The 23,141-nt window shown below is 29.8% G+C and overlaps 1 protein-coding gene across 1 annotated transcript; it reads left to right on the top strand.

Moving 5' to 3' along the window:
* Positions 1–2,930: 2,930 nt before the first annotated feature.
* Positions 2,931–23,011, top strand: LOC130450995 (low-density lipoprotein receptor-related protein 6). The gene is made up of 18 exons (XM_056789769.1): positions 2,931–4,705; positions 6,537–6,763; positions 7,362–7,549; positions 7,653–7,943; positions 9,337–9,944; positions 11,515–11,856; positions 12,227–12,539; positions 16,050–16,334; positions 16,479–16,759; positions 17,440–17,682; positions 17,816–17,967; positions 18,250–18,524; positions 19,259–19,444; positions 20,518–20,875; positions 20,934–21,143; positions 21,816–22,092; positions 22,387–22,569; positions 22,622–23,011. The coding sequence occupies exons 1-18, from the start codon at positions 4,639–4,641 to the stop codon at positions 22,903–22,905; spliced, it is 4,770 nt and encodes a 1,589-aa protein (XP_056645747.1). The 5' UTR covers positions 2,931–4,638; the 3' UTR covers positions 22,906–23,011.
* The last annotated feature ends 130 nt before the right edge of the window (positions 23,012–23,141 follow it).

Here is a 23,141-nt window from a genome sequence, read left to right as displayed (position 1 = left end):
TATTTCTTAGCTTCTTTCCTATTCTCTTCAGTTAGATTGTCCATTTTCCTACATAACTAACTTTATTGTCATTCTGAGCAAAATAACTATGGAAAATATTCTTATTAGCACCAATAGATCTTTTAAACAAGACACAAGTGTGAACGACTCACTGAAACCACCCATTTCAACTCATACATTATCTTATGTAAATATAATAACTCAGTATCATGGGGAAAAAACTAAAACTTATTTTTTTTTATTAATTTCATTGCACTCTCAAGCTATGCCTTGACAAAGAGGGAGCACAAATATAATCTGCTGTACAAGAGGGGTAGCTAGAGCCCTACTCTTTATGTTAAATATATAATTGACCCACTGTTTCCACATGATCCACTCCTGCTATTATATGTTTGATAAATAAAAAATACATATTTAGTGATTTTTTATTCAAACTTTATTCACTGCAATATTACATGATAAAGTTGTGTATATTATATAAAAATGTTCACAATACAAAACACACAATGTAATCAGCAACACTACTGATTCATATCCTTGCAAAGTTGGATTACCAGTGGCACTAAAAAAGAAATAAATTATACAATTTCATAATAATGTAAAAGTACTCCTTCAATGTTAAGAAGAATTAAGAGAAATAAACTTGAAAAGTACTCTAAATTTACACAGTATTTTTTATGTTTCAAAAATTAATGTTCAAGTAATAGCAAGCTAATTCAATCATTCTTAATTATACAGATGTATAATGCTGAAAAGTAATATGCTTTATAGCATAGATCTAGATCTGTTCAGATAGTGAGATTTTAATTTCAATAGAAAATAAAGTACAGTAAGTAATAATTGTTATACAAAAATTGTAATTTCAAAAGATGACACAATAATATAACTGAAATGGGGCAAAATGAATTGAGAAACAACGTTTTAAACTTTGTAAAATTCACTCACTTGCTCTTAGAACTGCCACAATTGATCCGAATAGAATAAACTTCATTAATACCGGATTTTTTTCCCCTTTATTGTTGTTTTTAGCGTCAGAACCTTGTTCGGAACCTTCTTTAGTATCACCTTTCATCATGAACGCCTGTTCTGTTCTGGTTGAATGAAATTTATTACTGTAATAATATGACAATAGTAATGTGACAAATTAATTTCTTTTCTATTTCTGATATGACAATAATAATATGACAAATGAAATTATTTTCTTCTTCTTTATCTTAGACTCCTTGATTTTAATTATGAATCTTGAACAAATAATTTTCGTTATAGTTAAGTAATATATATTCCAAAAATGTTATTACTTCAAAATACAATGAATAATAGTATTTCTTTATTGTTACAATATATGCCCAGAATTCACAAAAAAATGAGAATAGTTAGATTTTTTCTGTTTTATAGTGTAAATAGATTTTTTGCATATAATAATTAATTTTATATTATACAGAATATCCACATCTTAGTTCTGGTGTTTTGGTAACAAGAGGGTCTATTAGTGGTATACAATATTTTCTTTTTGCTAATTCTGAAGCTGAAGCATTTTATTTAGAGCCAAAAATTGTTTACTTTCATCAAACTAACCCATCCTAATGTTCCAGAGAAGTATAGTCATATGATTTTTAGTTTTTCCTAGCATTGGTAACAAAATTTGACCAGTTATAATGCAGCAAGTTAGAGCAAGCTTGTTACTTCTCTAAGAATGTTTATTATATAATTCTATTTCAACCTCCTTCTTATGAAATAATATAAATTCGTAATTTACATTTACAACAAATCATAAATGTTTCTTTATAATTAAAATAATATGTTTACAGCCTTTTAAGAACGACTAGTACAAAGTTTTAAAGTGCTATCTTTACCATTTTTATGGAATTGACGAAAGCTGGAAATAATAATAATACTTAATTTAATGTTTATGATGCTTTTGTAAAGATTAAACATTAAATATCTTTTCTAAACAAAGACTTACACTGTTGCTAGATATAATATTTTCTATAGCAATTATCTTTTTGTTAAATATTTGGGCATAAAAGTTAAAAATCTTGTTTTTTTTTCAGGAAGAAACGCTTGATGAAACTGATAATTAAGATAATTCTGCATAAGCGCATATGACACCATTAACTTTTATCAATGGATTGAAAAAATAAATTTACAATAATGAAAATTGAAGTATACTTTAAAAACCATGTGTATCGAATATATCCAGATCACATATTAACAATATACTAATTTGAAAAGAAAAGGACTTTCAGTGAAAATGTCAGGAATTAATATATTTATCTATCAGGAAATACTGATTCCGAAGCCAAATACCACACTGCTGATATTTGGTTAGGATTTCATGCAAGGGGAACAGAAGATAGTCCCTACTTGAGTAAATGCGCTTGTCAAAGATTTTTTATGCTACATATGGGCCACGGGATTAATTGGGCTTCATAATAACAAGAGTCCTGTCAATGGACACCTGAAAACGCTACGCTTAGCAGAGTATACAACATGCATATTCTGTTGCGCAGAGGATGAAACCTCTATCCATATTCTTTTGAAGCGTGAGACACTACGAAAATCTAGAGAACTATACCTGGGAGCATATGAAATAGAAGACGATGATCCCTGGCAGGTACAGCCATCCCACATTTTGGACTCAAGAGGAGTGAAATTAATAGATCAGCTGTAAACATCTTTTTATGTATTTGACTTGTATATTTATTTATATACTTCATTGTTACTTGCTTAGTTTATAAAATTGTAAAATTTTTTATGGCAATAAAGCATTTTCTTTCTCACACTACATTTTATGGAGAACCCATGTAAACCACCCAAGGCAACCACTTTAATGTGGTGGTCTGATGTCTAATGTACTGGTATATTCATAACTACTGGGTACATAGATGTCAGTAGAAAAATTATTAGGAAATAAAACAAGAAGTGTTTCTCTTATTTTTTATTTTGAAATTGGATAAAAATGATCACAATGTTTTCAATTCACATCCCAATTTATTGAAGAAAATAAATAAAAGTACAAGATTTGAAACGAGGTAAAATGTACTTTTTAACATTGTCCCAACCTTAATAGCACAAATAAAATGTAATTATTATACCTAATAGCAAGTTTTATGGAAAAAACAGTTGTGAATGTTAAATAAAAATACATATATGCCATGCGAAATTAACAAACTAATATAAATATCAATGTGAATCATCAGTTATAATGTACATTTGCAAGAGGTTGAGATTTAAGTGAAATAAAATATAAAACATTTCTGATTAGCCATTACACATGCTATATAACAGAAAATAATGCAAAATAATCACAAAAAAGTGGAAAAATTCAGACATGTGCCCTCTAAATATGCTTTGTAATAAGTATTCAAAGACTAAGGTCAATAGGTTATAACATATAGATAGTAAGAATCGTTCAAACAAAATTTTGAAAGTTTTCAGTGTAACAAGTGAATTATGAAAAATAAGTTAATTGTTTCGAGTTCTTCTGGTACTAATGGAGGAATAGCATTTTTTTCCTTGCATATGCTTCAGATAATCTATAAAAAAGTATCCATATCTGTTGGAAAAAACTAAAAGCTTCTATTATGGGTATTGCTTCAAGTTACACCCATTAAACTTTTATGCACACACTACAATTTCAAAAAAATATAATTACATCTATTTACTTTGAATCACTATCATTTACTCATAGAAAGTTTCATTCACTAGATTGGTCTCTTCAATATTATTTGAGTTATTCTTTAGATCGAAATTTTAAAAATAACTACATATTTACATTATATTACAATAACTAAATACTATACATTATTTATTTCTTTACCTGTAAAACGAATTGACAAAAATTTAATGAATAAATTATAGAATACCCTTTTAGAAAATGAATAGGTGTTATTGTGTTTCTTTAACAAAAATAATAACATGAATATATAAGTAATGAAAATGTTTTGATGTGTCTAAAAGCAATGTAATGTCGGACGTACGATTTTGGTTACAGAAATCAAAATTTTATGGATTACACATATTTTAGTTATGGACTATGAGTAGCATCTTTTAATGTAAAGAAATATAAATTAAAATTTTATAGGTTAACATTTCACTCAGGTCACTTAGGTACGAACTGTTAGGAGCATATTTTAATAAGAAAACCCGTGCATTGTTTGTGATAATATTAGTATAAAAATAACATAGATTAGATTTTTACAAAATTTAAACATTCTTTGGTTATTTTTATACCACTATAAACTAGTACATTTTCAGCCCTTTACTTATTGCTCCCTTTAGCCCGTTTAGTACAACGAGGTGGCTCGCAGTGGCCACAAGAGCGTTGATAACTACACTAGCTAGGATACAGTGTACACTTTGTCAACTCTGCAGCTAGTAAAAAACCTATTGTTTACCTTACGGTTATCCTCTGAACTATCCTATGTCTTCCATTTTTGTTTTGTTGTGTTTTGGTACGTCTCGTTTCGCGTCCAGTTGTGTTTGTAAAGTTTTTTTATACAAATGCTGGATACTGTTATAATTAAATACCATATATTTTTCTGTGCTTATGAAATTCGAAGTTTGAAAACCATCGGTTTACCTTTTTAATTCAAAGATGTAAACAAAATGTAGGAATGTTCGACGGGGTGCCTTCAAATGTTTCGATATTCTTATATTTTGCTGTCCGCTGTAGTTTGTGTGATAGTAACTTCATTTTGCCAAGGTAATTGTTTTTTAAGTCATAGAAAAATTGAAATTATTTATTTTGGGCATGCTTTTACGTATCTTTCATTTATCCACATAGTCCATGAATTTTAAAGGCAGAATAAAAATATATTATATGAATATCTATTTAACCCAATATTCGTAAAATCGGTAGGAAACATTATGAATTATAGAACTTCGACTTGCAGGAATATTTTGAGAATAAAAACTGCATACTGCATAGGATAATAACCCACAGGCATAATATAAATCTGCTGATCAACCTTCATATTAATCTTAAGATCAAGATCATGTCATCTGGAGCTGGAACAATAAACATTTAACAATTTAAGAGTAGAATATATTGTGTAGAGCTAGGCACACCAGTTAATTATTAAAGGATTATAAAGAAACAGTGTCCAAGTTTACATTTATTTCTTGTTTAATTCAATAAATGTTCTTCACAGAATACAATTCAACATAAATATAATTTAAAAATAGTTATTTTGTAGTTTCGCATGTGTTTCTTCTTGATCAAAAACATTATAAACAATGATGATGAGCATACACACATATTTTATTCTGAATTATTTTAAAAATAATGTGAAATTCTTGCTATAAGAATATAATATAATTGAATAATTGTAAATTTCCTAATTTTGCAGTTGTTATGAATTGAATAAATACCTCATTATTGTGTTGTGCTATATTTACTTTTTTGTTGAATTCTTTGCTTTTATTGCTTAGTACCATTATCTTCATGCTGTAATTTTGTTCAATTTCTAAGAACATCAATTTCTTTCTTAATCAGTTACAAGTTATTGAAAAGGCTTCTCTTTCAGAACTTTAGGTGTTTTCGAAGTTATATTGCCTAGTCACATCTATTAAAAATTTAAATCTATGTCGGAAGAAAATTATATTTTTCATTTATATTATGAGACAAATGTTTTAGAAAGACCAATATAAATCACCATTACATCTTCCAATAATCCATTTGGTTCTCCTTCTTCTGAGGAAATTATCAAATGATCTCAACTTGTGACAGGAACAAACTTTTTTTTATAGCACTAGGAACACTGAATCCAATTGGATTTGTCCATGATTTCAATAAAAATCACCTGCAATTATAAAATTCTTGTGGTCTAAAAATGTTTATGAAATTATACATTGTCAAGTGGACACTAAACTCAATTCCTGAATTAGAAAAAAAAATTTAGGTAGCACAAATCTGTTGTTTAGATATATTTCTTTTAATTGTAATTGCTTCACGATAAACTTGTGGCATCATTGAGGGTTCTGAATACAATGAAAAACCAATTATTAACATGTTGATTTTCATATGTAACAGGGTGGGGCAAAATCTGATATAAAATTTGAACATTTTTGTTCTTTGAAATTATTGTTAATTATTTTAAAGTATAAGTCTAAAAATTATAATACAGGCTTGTTTTCATTCTCAACCTATAATTTGATGTTTTCCAACAATTGCACGCATTTTGCTAGTTAAGTTAGTTAAGTGAAGTGAAAACATATAAATAAAGTAAAATGAGTGGAAGAAAAGAGCACCCAATATGGCAGTAATAAAATTTAGGTGTTACGTTTAGATTAGGAATTTGGAATTATGTGCTTCTTTTTCTATTGTTTTTGCTAAAAGCAGATACTTCTTTTGATTTTTAAGAAAACTTTATATTATGTTTTTATCTGGTTCTGAATAAAAAAATTGATTCAAATCATGATGTTAATTTTAAGAATCAAGCGATTTAAATCATGATTTTAATCAGCACAAGCCTGATATGTAAATAATTGTACTATTACATTTATACACTGAATTTGTCTATATTTCTTTTTAGGAAATGAAACCCCTTTACTGTTATACTCCACTGTATATGAAATACGCCTAGTTAATTCTTCTAGAGCTTACAAACCAGAAATCATATTTAAAAATACAAAAAACTCAACATCATACATATCAACATTTGATTACCATTATGCACTTAGAAAAATATTTTGGGGTGACCATGAAAACGAAAGTATTTTCAGTATCAACTACTATTCAAAAGGAAATGCTTCTAATAAAGTAAGTAGATAAAGTTTTTCAAATGATAAATAACCCTTTATGTAAAACTGTATTCTGTTTTTATGATATATGATTTATATGAACTTTGAAAGTATTCTGGCCAACCTAGTAAGTAGTTGATTTACATATGTTAATGCTATAGCATCTTGGCTTTTAGAGACAGGCAGTTAAACATTTTTCTATCTTGTTGAATACATTTATATGACACTCTAGCTTTGCAATGGGGATTTTAGATTTGGATAATTGAATCTCAATGACAGAGAAAAGAAGTTTTATAATTTTTTTTAATTATGCATCAAAAATAACAGTAATAATAGATAATGATGAAATTGTAAACTTCTGTAGCTTATTCTTAATATTTACCTTTAGCAGAGTGAAGGCTTAATACATTTTTCTTGCTTTTTGAGAAGCAAAAGTGTCATTATTAGTTCATCACAGCTCATATTATAAATCTGGTTCTGTTTCTGATTAGTTTTCACACTCTCGAACGCAAGATTGCAAAAGCAATAGATAATTAGTTGAAATAAGAACAGTTAGATGGAGCCACAGGCTATAGTTAATTCTCAGAACATTTGAATTAATATATTTTTTGTTATAGGTAGAAATTATTAACGATGTTATAACACCAGATGGTTTAGCTTGTGATTGGATAACCAATAAATTATATTGGACAGATAGTGAAACAAATAGAATTGAAGTAGCCACCATTGAAGGAAAATACAGAAAAGTTTTATTCTGGACTGATATTGATCAACCACGAGCAATTGCATTAGTTCCGTCTGCAGGGTAAATATTTGAACAAAACAACTATTGATTTTTTCAAAAGTTTGTATTCTTCACTGAATAAGTTGATCTCTATCAAAGTTAATTCCGTTACCAATTTTTTTAGTTTTATATTTTGGACAGACTGGGGTGAATTTCCAAAAATTGAAAGAGCAAGTTTAGATGGTAATCCAATTTCAAGAAAAGTGATTGTTTCTGATTACATATTTTGGCCAAATGGATTGACTATTGATTTGAAAACAAGCTGTGTATACTGGACTGATGGCAAACTAAATTTTATTAAAAAAATGGATTATGATGGAAAAAATTTGGTAACAGTCTTAGCAAAAAGATCTGGATATCCATTTGCTTTGACCCAATTCGACACCAAGTTATATTGGACTGATTGGGATCCAGGGTAAACTAACTATTAAAAAATCACATCAAATTTTCAATAACTCTCCTTAATTTAATAGATTATCACATGAATAATAGCAAATTTGAAAAAAATTGTATTATACAGTTTGAATCTAAAAAACCAGTTGAATTAATTTGATTTTTTTTATAATGGACAGAAAAGTTGTTAGCAATAAATATTATATTAACTTAATTTTCATCCCACAAAGAAATTTAAAAAAATGAAAATTGCCAATGTATATTAAACATATATTAAAGTGTAATTGAAGTACAAATAAGAATTACTTTTCGTTAATAAAACAGGTTTGGGAACAAAATTGAATTACAAATGTTTTCTCGAGAAAATCTAGAAATCAATCATAGACTAGTAAATTCATTGTGAGAGGGTGTAATAGTGTACTGATTATAAAAGTCAAAGTTTTAGATAATGTGTCTTCTTATAGGATATTACAAATAAGATCATTGTATCCATTTTCCATCACTGTAGCATTAAAACTACAAATTATCTCAGAAAATGCTTCACATATTTCTATGTAATTTTTAACATATATTCTGTAATGGGCTAGCTTAATCCTGTATAAACTGTTCCATGTTACATTTAAACCAAGCATACAATTATTATTATGTAGGTGTGCTTTGTTTAACAATCATACATTATTCATATACACAAAGTTTTTGCCCACCCTATAGTTTGCGTGATACATAAATAAAAACGATATGATGGATTTTGTTATTTATATTTTGAAGATAAGAATATAATAATAATAGAACTAAAGTCTGTAATTGGTACATACATACTGTAATAATTTCGTTTCGACAAATAATCGTCGTCTATTTGGTTCCATCCGTTTTTTATGATATTGCAAAACTGTGAAGTGGAAGTAGGACACTGCTTCCTGACTTCCATGTCCAATTTGTCCCATAACAACGCAATCGAGCTGAGGTCGGGCGGCTGTGACGGCCAAATCATTACAATCTTTCAAATACTATTTGCGTAGCTTCGAGAAATATTTGGGATCATTGTCATGCTGGAAGATAGAGGTTTCTTCACTGCTACACTTTAAAAAAAGCCAGCTCTTCTCAATCTCCTTTTCACTTTAGAAAAATAGATTTGTTGATGTGGGCTGCTATCTCTGTACGTTCTAGCGTTTTACAGGGCTAAGAGAGATTAAACTACAATCATAAACAGTGGAGAAATAATTCACAGTTGAAGAATTTGTTATACCTCCCCAGTAATGTCTTATTGTTGTGGATCTATAAGTCTTCTTCGTTTCCAAGTTTTTCTTGTGGTAACATTTGTGATAAACTTGTTTCCCAGAAGTTGTACACTTCTTAAACTATGACCGAGGAGATTCTGCACACAAGATACAAACACAATAATGTTTATGTTTTAGAGCGATCCATTATTTTGATACAGCAGGTCAACAAAAACAACCTACAGAACTACTACCAGTGCAAAACCCTATGGCGATACATGTGTGGGATTCTCGACATCAACCAAATATTTCTAGCCCATGTCAAACAAATAATGGAGGATGTTCTCATTTATGTCTTCTGTCTCAATATCCACCAAAGTACACCTGTGCTTGTCCAATTGGTTATAAATTAATGGATAATTTAACTTGCTATGATAAGCCACAGGAATTATTGTTATTAGCAAAAAGACCTGAAATTCGATTGATATATTTAGATTCCCCGGAATATAGTTCAAGTGCTTTACCACTTGATGTAAAATATTCAATAGCAGTCGATTTTGATCCAGTTGAGAACTACATTTATTGGTCAGATGATGAAGTTAGGAAAATTCAGAAAGCAAAACTAGATGGTACAGACCAACAGAATGTTGTATGGAGTGACATAGAACACCCTGATGGAATTGCTTTAGATTGGATTGCAAGAAATATATACTGGACTGATGCCGGAACTGATAGGATAGAAGTTGCCACTCTTGTCAGAGGATATAGAAAAGTTATTATTATGGATAAATTATATGACCCAAGAGGTAAATAATCCTTAAAAACATCTATAATACTTTTAGAATAGGTAATTCAATTTACTGTTATTATTAAAATATTTTCACATCTTGGAATAGATTTTTTCTTTTAATAGATATATGATTTTACTTGCATGATTCTGGGATAGAGAAATAAATATCCAAATACTTAAGAAAATAAAAATTAACAAAAATCTCGCTACAACAAATTGAGGAATATGAGCTTCAAATATGCTAAATAGTAAAAAACTGCCTTAACAGTGAGTACAAATTGGATATTTGCCACAGTATTATAAAATCAGTACAAACATAATTAGTGTAAAAAGCTTTATTTTTATAAATTAATGGAAACATAAATTGACAAATTAATTTGCGAAATGGGAAACGGACTAGGTACTCTTAAAAAATTGACATGGTTAATCACAAGAAGAGAAACAAACAAATTAAACAACGGCGTGATAGGTCGAGGAAAGGAATGAAAAGAGGAAGAATAATAAAAGTTGAGTAACATGGAATAACAAATAGAAATAGAGAAGCTGTATTTCAGAAGAGAAGGGTAGAAACAAAATGGCACAAACAAGAGAACAAGGCAGTCTTAATTAATAAGCTTATTCATGAAATTATTGGTAATTTTAATTGTGATAATATTTTGGACAAACCAATAGTAATAGTGCTGACGAGATTAATGACGCAATTCTTGATGACTAAGGAAAAAAATTGAAACTGAAAAGTAACCCTCCTCAAAAGAAGGATTTTCTACTGCCAAAAGTGCCATCACCGAATCCATTTTAGGATTGTAATGGTGATGGATGAATGTTCTGTACATATTCAAAATGAAAAGAAAGTGGCAACATCTGTATACGAGGAGGCTAGAAAGTGATTGCTATGAGTTTAATTGGGGGTTTAATAGTAGGGACCAAGAAATATAAAATGTAACCGCCATTGGAGGAGAAGTTGAAAATCTAATACTGTGACAGGAATTAGAAGTGAAGACAATTGCCGTCATTGGAGGTTGAGTTGTGTGGTCGGACAAGGACACATCTATAAAAAAACTAGAATTTACTTCTTTTAAAATTTAATCCAAATAAAAAACATGAATACTTTACGCTAGTAAAAGAATAAATCTTATATATAATCAAAGTACTTAAATAAAACAATTTTCTTCATACTTTTTTTTTCGAATGTCTTAAATAGTTCTTGGATAAATTTATACTGTCTCAACTTTGTGTTACAAGACATGGTATTTTAAGCCATGGTTATTTCTAATTAAGAAAGACTTCTAAGAAACTTTAACTTATATCCTTTTTTAATCATTTGGTTTTTCTAGAATCAACCTTTTGAGTCTCTTTATTTTTGATATGTTTGGTGTTCTTCCTCTTTATTTTGTCATATGCCTGCTCGAACTTAGTAATTATGCAATACCTTTCTTGTATTTATAGCTTGTAGTTTCTAATTCCCAAAATTCATCATCAATCTAATAATTATAGAGCTTCCTTGATATATTCGCATAACTTTTTTTACTACTTCTTTTCTCTATCATTTTTTAATTTTTTGAATACTATTTATTTTTGTTCACTAGGTATTGCAGTGGCACCGGAATTGGGCTGGGTATTTTGGTCAGATTGGAATGAAAGAGAACCAAAAATAGAGCGATCCAATCTTGATGGTTCAGAAAGGCTACAAATAGTTACCGAAGGAATAGGATGGCCAAATGGTATAACACTGGATGTTAAAATGAGAAAAATATATTGGGGGGATGCTAAATTAGACAAAATTGAATATGCAAATATGGATGGAACTAACAGAAGAGAACTTATAAATGATAATGTGCCTCATGTATTTGGTTTCACTTTGATGAATGATTATATTTATTGGACTGATTGGCAGCGACGAGCTATCGATAGAGCTAATAAAGAAACAGGTAAATAAATTCACATATTTATTGTATCATCTGCAGTTTCGGACATCCTAGAATTAAAAGCCATAAAATAATGATCCATACCTGAAAACATTTTTCAATCACTTTTTTGGATATCAACTTCAGTACATGATTTCTTCTTTGCATTTCATTGACTGTAGGTACTTAGAACTTTGAAACGAGACAAAATATGGCTGGAGCCATATCAGAGAAATATTTTAGTTGTTTAACAGGGTGTGTTAAGTTTTTGGTTCTTTTAAAGACATTTGAACACCAATAAAGATTTCAAATTTATGGTTGTATTATTACACATAATTTTACAGAACATTAAACGATTATTTTAGATTAGAGATTGATGCTGAATTTTTTTCAGGAAGTGACAGAGAAGTAATTGTTGATCAAATGGAAAATGTTATGGGGCTTAGAGCTATAAATTTGAATGCCTCCATAGGTTGGAACTTGTGTAAAGATAATAATGGTAATTGCTCACAACTGTGCCTTTACAAACACAATCAAGAAAGAATATGTGCTTGTCAAATAGACCATGAATTGAAAAAAGATGGAAAAACTTGTGTGAAGCCAAAAGCATTTTTGTTGTATTCAAAACGAACTAATATAGGTAGAATTGGAATTGAAAATGAACATTATGAAATTACGATTCCAATAGCAGGCATAAAGCATGCTAGGTAAGTAGCAACTTTTTTAATATAATTATGATATTAATAATAGTATATATGTATATTGTTCAGGTGACCAATTAATATACAATGATAAGCAGAAGACAATGGAATATTATTAAAAAGTACTTTTCATTTTTGGAAGAAAATACACTATATTTATTGGATGAAATACAATTCTTTTTATGATGACCTACGATTAGACATTTTTAAAAAGTTACAAAAGGTGGAATTATGAAATTTTGTATCATGGGGATTCTTAGATTTGAGAAAATATTGGAAAAACTCAACTTATTACATATTTAGTAAATAAGTACTTCTCATTACCTTTAATATTTCCTATAACAATTACATTTTTTTTCAAGAGATTCTATAAAAACCTAGATTGTAGATTGTACAGGGGTAACTCCAGCTTCATAACTGGCTCGGAGATCATTTCTTGCTCCTACAAATGTCCTGTTCAAAGAATTTTCTGTATTGCTAGTAATGGCAAGGCATTCTGTAACTGGATAATTTGTAGTTCATTTCTCTTCCCCATATCTCATCAGGTGCTTCCTGAGGGTTCAATGTTCTGTAAGAAATCCAGTGAGAAAGTGTAGTATAACGTGTGATATCCAGAGCATTCAGAGCATTAAATTTCCGAAAGAATTGTTTGAAGTAGTCCAGTTGTAGAAGCATATGGCGACAGTAATTCTCTTTATATTCTTTTTCCAGTCTAACTCTTTCTTTTACGTGCACTTTCCTATACCACAAAAAGATTAGAATCCAATGAACAGTTTTTGCACCCCTTTCTTGGCAAGTATGTTGGCCTCTTTTTATCCTTTGCGTCACCTAGTTTGTTTCCAGGTTTATTTCCATTCCTCTCAATGGCAACTACTTTTGTCAGATAGTTTCTCTTACAGAAGTCCGCATACTCTAGCGCTAGTTTTCATAGTGGTTTTCAAACCGTTTGTATTGCATTTGATGGTGTGTATGGTAGATTCCTTTTCCCAACCTTCCTTCAAAGCAATGAAATAAAACTAATTTATTGATCACATTCTCACGATTCTCTTATAACACGTACTTGCTTAGAAAGAACCACGTTCTGCTTTTTAATTCTGTCATTACCTGTATCTTCTTTCGATAACACAAAATTGCCTTCCGGGCTAATCCCTCTACCACTTTGTATAGAGGTATAATAATCATCAGTCTTTTAGTGGGGAACCTACTTATAGTTTTAGTGATACACACAAGCAGGTCTTTGTACTTTATATTCTGACTTATTTTCATTAAACTTAGCACACTCTAAAGTAGTTAAATGACAATTGTTAGCCATTAACTAAAATCTAATATAGTTTAGATTGTAAATTATGATTGATATATTTTATTCATTAAACTTGATAAAGTAATGTTACTGTTGTTATAATATTGTTAATTCTCCTTCTTGCATAGTGCCTCTCCTGTTATGTTTACTTCATTTACACACAAAAATATTAATCCTTTTGTATTGCTACAGCTGTTAGTTTTGCCATTGTATCACGACTTTCTTGAGTAGTTTACAATTTTATTTTATTTTATATATATATATATATATATATATATATATATATATATATATATATATATATATGTATTCATATTATCTATTTACTTTTCAACTAACAATAAGTGTAGTTTGGTTTGTAGAAAATAATCAAAGTATAATGATTTTATAAAAAAATCTACAATTGTTTTACAGTTTTATTTAAACTTCATTGAGAACACAAAAAATTTTGTATTTAACAATATTACTAAACTTGACTGAACGTGAAAAATGAATTGAAACAGCTACATAAAATAATTTTGGATATCGTCCTTCAGTAGTATATTGAAATTTGTTAATCACTTTATAAGAAACTATCCCAATGGATATTTTCATCCTGCAAAGTTTGTAGGCTTCTATCAGAATAGTCACTGTAGTCAGCCATTTCTGCGACAGTATCTTGGGACTGTTTATTTAAATCTCCTTTTTCTTCCACTTTCGCTTTTCCCTTTTTCTCGCTTTCTCCTTCTTTGAAACATATGACTTGTACTGTTGCTCCTACTTTTTCATCATTACATACAATACTGTTCAAACTGCTTTTATCAGAATCTGGAAATTTCATTTTAGAATCATCTGAAATTGGACTTTCTTTGATGTGCTTTCTACGTTTCCTAAGAGTTCTCTTGGCGGGTACCTTTTTGAAATCAGTGCTTTCACTATTTGAAACAGTATCAAGTGAAGAAGTTAGAGATTTCATGTTTTTCTTATGTTCAGCTTCTCCAGTTTTACGATTTCTAAATTTTCTCAAATACTCACTTGGTGTAGTAGATAAGAGATAGTCTATTCTCTTGAATAACGAAGATTTCTTTTGGGGTATTACCCACCCAAAACTTGATGTGGAACTTCTTTTTCTACCTAGGTATCTATAGGATGGAACAAGGTGGGATTTTTTCATAAATGCTTCATTTCTTCTAGGAGTTACGTGAATTCTTGAGCAGCAGCCAGTTTTATTTGGATGTGAATATTTCTCTTTAAGTTTTACCATTGCATCCGCGTTTGCTCTTCGAAATACTTCATTAACGTGAAAAATAAGGAGTATATGACATACACACAACAACAAGGCCAAAAATATTTCAATGGAAAAATGTGGAATCGAATATATGTGAACCACAATTGGCTGTGCCATAAACTTTCCAAAATTGTTAATTATATCTTCCATATTTAAATTTAATTTTGACAACAAAATTCTAATATCACGGTTTGGAAAAAAATTTTAATGTCACATCATTGTGTCAGCTGATAACCATAGAATACTATAAGAAGGTGAGTGAGAACTGTCATTATTTTGTTGATGATTTGGATGGTTCAGAAGTGTTTGTATTTACCTTGTTTAGAATTATTATTTTAGTTCTTGGCTAGTACATACAGGTGGGGGTGGTTGGCTTAGGTCAATTTTCAGAATGGTGGTAAAATGCTTTGCAAAAAGTACATATTATGAGATTTGACCTGCAGAGCTCGGTCGTCTGATTACAATGGTTATAGTGTTATGAAACCGATTAAATGCATCAGAATTAGCTGGCTTGCACTGAGAAAGCTTTTAAAATATGTCTGAAGAGGATTCAATAATACTAGAATTCGGATTATATTATTAGCACCTAGTATTATATAAATTATTTAGATGTTTTTAAATGAATAAACTGTACTTTTTCTGCAAGAGATAAATTCTAGATTTCTAGTTTGTTAATCGTGAAGATCCATAGAAATTAGATCTAGAGATAGTAAATACTACCTTTACTTTTTTGTATGCAACATTGGTTTTTTCTGGATGGATAATTGATGTATAATTTGAAATTTTATCTATTGTTCTATATTTCTAAGATATTGTTACTTAGAAAGAAAACATCTTGAAGAAAACTTTCAGGAGGACACTCAAATTACTAGACTTTTAGTTTTAAATCATATCAAAAATACAATGATTATTGGAACTTGTGATTTGAATATCAAATTTTTGGTTTTAGTGCCATTGACTTTGATACAAACACAATGCGTATTTATTGGAGTGATAGCAAACTTCGCAGTATAATGAGAGCATTTTTGAATGGTTCTGATATCCAGAAAGTTATAGATTTAGGTTTAACATCCCCGGAAGGCATAGCTGTTGATTGGTTAGGGTTAAATATATACTGGACAGATCCAGTGTCTCATAGAATCGAAGTTTCTAGACTTATGGGTAGAAGTAGACGTACTTTGTTATGGAATGAAGCTTACGAACCTCACAGTATTGTTGTAGATCCCGAGGAAGGGTAAGAAAATACTATTACAGTATACAATACCTATATATATCTATATATATATATATATATATATATATATATATATATATATATATATATATATATATATATATATATATATATATATATATATATTTATGCTTATTATTTTAGATATATTTATTGGTCTGAATGGGGCTCTACAAATTCAATTAAAAAGGCCGCTATGGATGGAAAAAATCAATCTAAACTCATATCAACTGATAAACCCGCCAACAGCCTTACATTGGATTATGATAAGAAACGATTGTACTGGACCGAACGAGACACTCCTGCTATTATGTCGTCTGATTTAAATGGAAATGATCAGAAGATCATTTTCAAGGAAAATACTTTTGAACCTGTAGGTTTGACACTCTACAAAGATCTGATTTATTGGAGTGACAATAAAACAGGTAAAATCATATTTAGAAAATATTCTTATTATGTACACAATACAGTTGATTCACTACAATTAATGAAAATGCGAATTGAGTTAACAGTTAGATATATGTGAAGTTTTATTGATTACTCTTTGGTTAATAGCAATTTGTCTAATTTTAATTTTTGCAATGAGAATTTCATAAGGTTCATGAATTGATAAAAAATTATCATTTTATTTATTTAATCAAGAATTGAACTTTCAGATTATAAAAAGTTATTAACAGCTGCTTATTTTTTCCACCATAGATTATCAAATATCGTTGTAATTAAATAGTCAAAATGTTTAGAAAAATAAAAGTAATGGGTTTTCCTATTTTTACATTATCAAGGTGCAGTATAGAATCATGTGTAAAAATCATCAACGGCTGATTTTTTTGAGCAGCTTTTTTAATTTAGCAAATCTTTATATTGAAAATTTTATAACAAGACCTATTGTGAGTAAATTGTAGTAAATAAAAGTGAAGTATAAGATTTAGTCACCTAAATTAAGAAGTAGAGAGATTGGATCAATTGAGTACAAATGCTCAGATTATTTGTGACATGTCGTAGTAAAGTAAATTCGTACTCTATAATTAATTCCACCCTTTCTTTATTTGTAATTATAATGTATTTTATTTGAAATGAATTTTTATGTATTGAAAATCTCTTTTAGGTGAAGTGTTTCGTGCAAACAAAACCGATGGTTCGAATAAAGTAAGAATTAATAAAATTGAGGGCGTAACTGATTTATTGGTACATTACCAATATAAAAATAGAAATACAAATCAGTGTGCCACAAGTAATGGTGGTTGTTCTCATCTATGTCTTGCACTACCACCGAAATTGGATGAAGAACAAACAGGTTACACATGTGCATGTCCAAACCATTATACATTGAATCAAAAAGAATGTATACGTAAGTATTATTCAATATATTGAAGGCTGAGTCTAACGAGACCATCACATGTGTTACTGTTCAATCAATGGTTAATTAAACAGTTACTTAATTCAAATAATTGATAATTTAATTACTATATTCTTTATTTTAGCTCCTATTAATTTCATGATATTTAGTTTAAGAAACTTAATAGTTAGGTTAGTTCCTGATACATCTGATTGCCCGGAAGCAGTTTTACCAATACAAGGTTTGAAAGCAGTAAAGGCAATAGATTATGACCAAAGAACAAATTATTTATACTGGGTAAGTTCGTGTTTTAATTTTTTTAATGTTCATTATAGCCAAAAAAATTATTTATTTGTTAGATCAAGTTGAAAGATTATCATATATGTCGTGACAAACTTTAAATTCCACAATAATTACTTTTGATAGATATCCCAATAAGAATGGTTCGTGGTCATGTCTTTAAAAAATTTTTTACCTAGTATTGTAATTCTTGAACTGTGTATTATGTAACTCCTAGCTTCAACTATTGTATTCTTATTACAACAATTGTGTTCAAAAATCTACTATTTTCTTTTTTAGATTGATAGTAAATCTCGATCGATAAAAAAATCGGAAGCAACGGAACAAAAAATGGAGAGTGGCAAACCAAAAACCGATATGAATATTGTTTCAAGCCATAAAGAAATACAACCATTCGACATTGCTCTAGATCCAGTGGGTAGATTGCTGTTTTGGACTTGTGAAATAAATGATGTTATTAATGTCACATACTTGGAAAATCAAAATTCGTTTGGCAATTTGGAAAAAAGAGAAAAAGAAAAACCACGTCTTATTGCACTACATGTAGATAAAAGGTAAATTTGACTTACTGTTAAATTGAACCTAATGTAAGATGAACACTTTTTCACAAAAGTAATGAAATCTGAATAAAGTTATGATAAAAATATAAAAAAAAACAGTGTGCTCTCTTCAGCAAAGTGTCCAGTCAGTGAACAACGTAAAATAAACCTCATGTAGGGAAAAGAAAAATAGAGAATAGAGAATATGACTTATTCAATGACATGATCAGTCAAGCAACCTTTACTTATAGAAAAAGTTGCAGGGATTTAGATTTTTTGAACGTCTTTTGCGGATGACTTCAATAGTGGTAATTATAGCACACCACAACCTACTGTTTGGTTATGTATTTATAAAAAGGCTTCAACGGCAATAGCTGCGGTACTTAAACGATTTCGTTGGCCTGTTGAAACGTTAAGTGAAAGTAGTATGATACCTGCTTAATACCTTCCAATAAATTGTAAAGTTTAACAAAAATGCATTTATTCAGAATTTTCTCATATAAGCAGCATTCAAGTGCTACACGGGTCTAGAGTTTAATGATGTATTTGCATATTGAAAGACAACCAACACTAGTTTATGGTGGGCAGTTATCACTAATAGAGTTATTGGACATACCTACATTAAGAAGTACAACCAAAAGCAAAGCTCTGTTTTTATATAATCTTCATAAAAATAGTTCGTAAATTGAGTATGGAAACTAAAATAATTAAACCCGAATGTGATTTAAATACTAATGCTTGGCTTCTAGGTTACTATTCTATACAGATGTTGGTAAAACCCCACAACTAGTACGTGTACGGTTAGATGGCTCCCATAGAATAGTTATTACTAAAGCAAGTAACATAACTGCTATAGCAGTTGATACAGAAAATGATCTCATTGTTTGGGCACAAGGACATGGTATTTACATCAGTAATATCGATGGAGAAAATCAGTAAGTAAACATGTCTAATTTCTATGGCTAAAAAATAAGTAATATTTGTCGAATAATAGCGCTCACACAATACATGGAAATTAGTGTTTGGTTTTAATACATATTGAGGAAGTAAATGAAATAATAGTTTATGTTGACTACTAAACTAATAATGGATAAAATTTGGATCTGCTACATTGGTTCAAAAGATTAAGAAGCATAATTTTCAAATCCCCACAAATATTCCTATTGAGTTCTTCATACCCATTTTTTTCTATAAGTGGTTTCATGGACTCACACGCTTGCTTCATCTCTTCTTAAATTCAGTTTTGAGGCATCCGTGAGAAGACACGATTTATCAGCTGAGTGAATCCATATTCAAATGGTTAAACCCAGAAATAACCAACCTGAGTGTTTGAAGTTCATTCTTAGCAGATATATATTTATTTGTGTTGTTATATCTGTAGGCGATACAAGCCCGTTAGTATCAACTTTATTCTGTCTACTATTAGAAGATCAGATTGTGTAAATTATTATTAATAATTATAAAAATTGTTTTGACTGTTCTAAAAAAATTATTGTAACCATTTCACATTCAAGGTATTATCAATTTAGAACCCAATCTTCATATGCAATATTGCCAATGGATTTTAAGAACAATTGAGAGCAATTCCATTTTGCTTTCCTCTTCTGTTATTAGATATGGCATTGTGAATTCTAATAATAACCAGATAAACCTAGATGTTACAAGTGTAACAATTTTTCATCCAATTTCGGTCAATTTGTGCAATGGTACTATAGAGGATTATTTATTGGCACCAATTTCCCTTCCTCACTGACGGTCCGGAAAGACATCTTTTTCTAAAAGAAAACTTCTGATTCTTTCAGAAGATTCACTTCTCTTTCTTTGTAAATAATCTGTAGTATATGAAGAGGGTCTTCTGACCGGTGGAATCAAGGAGCAGATCATTTTCATATTTATGAACTAATTTACTTTAAGGTAACAGTAAATGTTACAGTATGTGTCCAAATAATTAATATAACCAAATTTCCCTCCAGAAATACATTTTTTTTAAACAAAAATTTTCTTCTAGGCATGTAGTACTGAATGAAAGTAACTCTATAATAACCCAACTAACAGTCCATCTAGGTTTCTTGTACTGGATTGACAAAGAATTAGATCAACTGCAAAGGATTGAAATTTTATCAGGAAAATCTCGTTCAACTTTACCAATACAAGCAACACATATACTTGATTTGATCTCTGTGAAAAATTACACTGAAAACCTTTGCTCTAAAGTTACTCACAAGTGTTCGCATTTCTGTATTCATAATAGTACTTCATTAATATGCGCATGTCCCCATGGAAAAATCCTTAACGATGATAAGAGAACTTGCGTGGTACCTCCACATTGTGGTGATGATAGATTCACATGCAACATGCCGGAAAAGGTTAGTATAGTGTTATAACTACAATATTTAGCATATTGGTGAATTTTATTGTTACTAGGACAAAACAGAGTGTATACCAATTGCATGGAAGTGTGACCGTCAAAAAGATTGTGGAGATGGTTCAGATGAAGCAGATTGCCCAAAATGTCTTCCTGATCAATTTCGTTGTTTAAATGGGCAATGTATCGACAAAAAGAATTACTGTGATAATTATCCGCATTGTAGTGACAGATCAGATGAAAAGAATTGTTGTGAAAATGGTTATCAGGTAACTTTTCCATTAAACTCAAATTTTCACTAAATTTTCATCAAATTTGGGGCGATAAATTATCAATTTTTAAAATTAGTATATACTAGAATCTTAATAAAGAGGAGATCTTCACCATAACTCATAAACCGCCCATAGAATAGAAAAAATTACCTTGAAAAAATCTACAAGTTTATAGACTTGTAGGCTCGTTGCTCGAGAATATTATTATGTCCAAAAGTATAAAATCAAAATTCCCCTATTCAAAAGACATTGAAAATACAATCATCAGTTTCTCTGCAAATTATAATAACAAACAAACTATTTCACTACTGTGAAAATATAATACTCTTTACGGGTTAAACAATGCTGATTACACATCTTTGATTTTTTATTTTTCTAAAAATAGGAGTCATTCTGTGTAATCTAGAAAATTAAGGAGCGAATGTTTCCTGTTCAAGAAAAGCAATATCCGTCTCTATTTTCAATTCCTTGCATATCAAATAAAACAAAACTTTTTTCCTTTTTTTTAAAATAGTTCGAGACTGGTAAGCTTTTAGGAAATCATTATAACAATACATATATTTTTAAGCTGTCTTCTAGTAGTAGGTAAACTCATGAATGCAATAATTCTTCACTAATATTTCTTTAAAATTATTAGTTGTTATTCATATATTTTTTCTTTTGTTTCAGTGTCCTCAAACTGAAGTGTGCCTTCCATCATCCTTAGTCTGCGACGGTAATGAAAACTGTGCAGATGGATCTGATGAAAAAGATTGCAAAGCATCTGGAAAACCCGTTGCTTATACAGTTATATTATCTGTTTTAGCTTGTATATTCGTTTTTGTCATAGTTTCAATTTTGTTATTCAGAAAAAGGCTTTTGCCAAGAGATGAAGAAGTGAACGATCAAATGGAATCTTTAAATCCGATGCATCCAAATGCTACTGGAAATTTGAAATATCGCAAAGGTAACATTTTAAGTTGATGTTAGTCATTCTAACATGCATATATATTGTTCAATTGTTAAAGGGACAAGAGTACAAAAGGATTATTTTATTTGTTGTTGAAAAAAATATAAACAAGAAAAATCATTCATTTGAATAATTATGTTAACATAATTAAGTTATTAAAGACACAAAGTTGCAGTTGTAAAAAGAACTAGGAATTTGAGAAATTCTAATAATGATGATGAATCAAATCAAATACATTTCATTCGATTTCAATTTGCAAAATGTTATATTCATATCAGCACTATTTTTCAGGCATACCAGACATTGTTCGAATGTCAATGTTAAATGATAGTGGTTGCCCGTCATCGTTTGATCGAAGGCATGTTACAGGTGCATCTAGTAGCTCAAATACTAATGGTTCCAGTGTTACTGGATATCCATGTGAGACTCTTAATCCTCCACCTAGTCCTGCTACTACAGCTGCTTCCACAAGAGGTAATAAATAAATAAATCCATAGATCCCAGTTTGTAATTATTTTTTTTATAGGAAGTAGTCCTTCTCGGTACCGACCTTATCGCCATTATCGTTCCATAAATCAACCTCCACCACCAACTCCTTGTACCACAGATATAAACGACGAGAGCGACTACAACTACCCCTCAAGAGGTCGGTACGATGGTGGTCCATTTCCACCTCCACCAACCCCAAGATCAGTGTGCCATCAAGAAAGTTGTCCTCCTTCACCTAGCTCACGTTCGTCTACCTATTTCAGTCCTCTTCCCCCTCCTCCGTCACCTGTTGCTTCGCCTAAAGGAGGTTATGATTCATGACATAAGATTTTAAAGTTTTTGTTGAGATTAATGTGTAAAAAAAGTATGTAATTTTATATTTGACACTATTGCTAGTTATACATATATATTTAATTATTGTTAACGAGTCGTTTCCATTATTTATACCTTATTTGTTAATCAGAAAGAATGTTGTTCTTGACAAAGGTTTGAATTCAGAAGAATTCATTTTCATGTCAGTTTGAGACTGTTGGTGTCGGGCTGACATCAACAGGCGC

This window comes from Diorhabda sublineata, chromosome X (assembly GCF_026230105.1).
Source record: "Diorhabda sublineata isolate icDioSubl1.1 chromosome X, icDioSubl1.1, whole genome shotgun sequence".
Lineage (NCBI taxonomy): Eukaryota > Metazoa > Arthropoda > Insecta > Coleoptera > Chrysomelidae > Diorhabda > Diorhabda sublineata.
Note: the sequence above shows the minus strand (reverse complement) of the source record. Positions and strands in the feature narration are given on the sequence as shown.